The sequence below is a fragment of the Styela clava genome, chromosome 3 (assembly GCF_964204865.1).
Source record: "Styela clava chromosome 3, kaStyClav1.hap1.2, whole genome shotgun sequence".
In the NCBI taxonomy this organism is placed as follows: domain Eukaryota; kingdom Metazoa; phylum Chordata; class Ascidiacea; order Stolidobranchia; family Styelidae; genus Styela; species Styela clava.
Window position 1 is genome coordinate 2,246,122 of NC_135252.1, and position 3,076 is coordinate 2,249,197.

Sequence of the window (3,076 nt, forward strand, 5' to 3'; positions counted from 1 at the left end):
TTTATCAAAGTTATATTAGTTTCTATTCAAGGAGGCTATTTAATATTGCCCAAAATTTTATCAATTTGGATAATAGGGCAGTTCAATTATCAGGTTAAGTCAATTGAAAAAATAATGGTATTCTGAAGAATAGAATTATCCCAAAAAATTATTTAACTTAATAATACTAGTCGAAACAATGTTGGTTGTTTTCGTCTGGTACATTCTCACAATCAATTCCAAATTTAACATCTGTGCCATGCTAATATGTTACTGCTTGAGTCTAGTAGAACATGGATTTCATTGGGTGACAAACTGATGGTGTGAGTAAGTAAATCGGTTTTCAGACTAGAGGTAAGTATATTGAAACTAATAATAAGCAGAAACTACATAGCTTACGCCGAAAATATGATTGAGGCCATTCTACTCAATCGCTTTGCATATCTATGTTAATAAATATAACAATTTAGTGGTTGGTCAATTTCTTTGAGATTGTGTTTTTGCTTTAGGTTTTGTTATTTTATTAGACTGTGTTATACTAATATAAACAGTAGAAAGAACAACTTTTATTATCGATATGATTCTCTTTCACCTATAAACTCAGCAATGGAAAGCGGAACACAAAGTGTTATCACATCTAATCAACAATCTGTTATTCAGTCACCTAATCAACTGAACAACGGAACTGATTCTGCCAGGAATACTTCATCGGAAGACACCCAGGCTAATTCTGACACAGCTAAAAGACAGCGGGAAATCCTTTCTAGGCGTCCTTCTTATAGAAAAATATTGAGTGACCTGTCAAGTGATAGCCCTAGTGGAATTAATCCCGCCGTGAAAATGGAAGTGCTAAGCGAAAATAAGTCCTCTGAAGAATCTGAATCAGAGTCTGACTTGAGTGCAATCTCAATCAATACACCGACAATAGCATACCAAACGAGTACGGGCACTGTTACTATTCAACAGGCTCCACAAACGATACAGATATCTACACCTTCCATAAGCGACCAATCTGACATGCAAACTTTTTCTGTGGCAAATGCTCTGAGTCAGGGACAGGCTATAGTGCAGCAAGATGGTCAGCTGTGGGTGCCTGGAAGTCATGTTGTTGTCCAAGGCAGTGGTGGTGATCTTCAGGCATACCAAATTCGCTCAACAGGTGGTGGCCAGCTTTCTGTTGTATCTGGTAATTCACCGTCCAACACAGTGCAAACGCCGCAGCAAATGGCAGAAGAAGCATCCCGAAAACGAGAGCTAAGATTAATGAAGAATAGAGAAGCAGCAAGGGATTGTCGACGCAAAAAGAAGGAGTACATTAAGTGTCTGGAAAACAGGGTACAGGTACTGGAAACTCAAAATAAGGCACTTATCGATGAACTTAAGACATTAAAAGAGATGTACTGTGCAAAGGACATGTGATCTTAAATACAGGACAGGAATGTTAGACATCCTGTTTGTCCGATAGCTTGCTCAAGCCTATAACTGGCAGTGTTAATAACAGCTGAATATTTGTCAGACTGAGTTTATATTGAAAATGCCCACTCGCATTTTTGGAATTGCAAACTATGTTAAATGAAGCCTCAACTTCACCAGTTTTAGTACTTCGATTTTAATGAAGTATAATATAGTTGGTAGCATCGAAACCTAACACAAATTTAATGTAATACAAATCAAATAATAATACAATTGTATCTTCAACTAATCTTGTTTTGTGATAATAATTTTATAAAATACATATGTATAAGGAAGGTTTGACTTGATAGTATCAATATCTTTCAGATTTACAATAAGGAAAAGTCAATATATACTTGTGAAGTTATTGTATCATTAGGACTTTAGTAGTACTTCCTAATTATTCTCACAAATCTGTATTTTTTGAAAGACTGCTTTTATTTTAAATCTATAAAATGTATCTTCCGAGATCAATTGAGACGAAAGAAAAAAATTTAGTGGATATATTGCTATTTTATAAGGTCTTGAGATTTTAAACTGAACTACTTTTGTGCACCTAGTGTCTGTCTTGATTCCTACTTGAAGATGATCATCTTAAAAATTTATATACCGTAAGATGCGGAAACTTTTATTTTTCGAAACTTCGAACTGGTATTTAATCGGTTATGAATTCTGTAATCCCAAATATTTGTTTGAAGTTGCAGATGGTGATATGTTGTGATTTGAATTGGTGATTCTTATTATCATTTTCTCACTGCATATTGTACATATAGATTATTTTATTTGCAGTGCAGTTTTATTGTTGCCTGTTTTCCTTGTAATTATATTTTTGCAGGGTTACTAGCATTTTTGTTGCAAGTTTATATCTGCCATGCATTGGCCAGAATTAATTTTGTAACCAAAACCTTCTGTTTTTAAGTACCAGTAATTAAGATTTTTGCATTTCAAAAAAAATTTCTAGCTTTTTCATCTAATTTCATTTGAATTTTGATTTGCAAGAGAAATTGATGGAAAATATTCAATTCAATGACACAAGATGACTAAAGCACTTGAAAGCTGCTTATTTAGGGACTTATTCACTCAGTTTTTCAATATTTCAAGTATTTTCAATAGCCAAACTCAATTCCAAAAACTTCGCCATTTTTATAATTTCGCTAATTGCTTAAGAGAGTTAATGTTATACAACGGTACATCAGCATGTTCATTTTAGTCTAATCTTTATGTTTAAAATATATCATTTATCCCAATTTCTGTGGCAGAAAGAAAAAAAGTTATTTAATAACTATTTTTGGCGCAAATTTTAAATGCTGGAATTGAATCATTCAGAACTATCGTTTTTTCTGCCTGCATTCAATCAATTACGGTTTAAAACTTCTGTTCATGAATTTAATCTTCTGCCTTGAAAAACTATCATCTTCCAGGATTTGAGATGCACTGCAATGACAGTAATAAGAATACAGCAATTCAATCAAGGAGGTTGCTGGACACACATACTGTTCAAGTATGATATGGTTAGTTCGTTGATCTCTTTATCTATGTAAATTTGAATTTATGATTGCCTTGAATTTAAATTTGATATCAATGTGTTTGTATTCGGCTGTATTGTTTTGTTGCGTTTAATAATATACCTATTTCTTTTGAATTA

General features: G+C 33.2%; 1 protein-coding gene across 1 annotated transcript; it reads left to right on the top strand.

Moving 5' to 3' along the window:
- Positions 1-455: 455 nt before the first annotated feature.
- On the top strand, positions 456-3,076 carry LOC120342108 (cyclic AMP-responsive element-binding protein 1-like). The gene has a single exon (XM_039410798.2). The coding sequence runs from the start codon at positions 586-588 to the stop codon at positions 1,396-1,398; it is 813 nt and encodes a 270-aa protein (XP_039266732.2). The 5' UTR covers positions 456-585; the 3' UTR covers positions 1,399-3,076.

Coding starts and splice junctions, on each gene's coding strand:
- LOC120342108 (XM_039410798.2), top strand. CDS start 586: ATGGAAAGCGGAACACAAAGTGTTATCACATCTAATCAACAATCTGTT.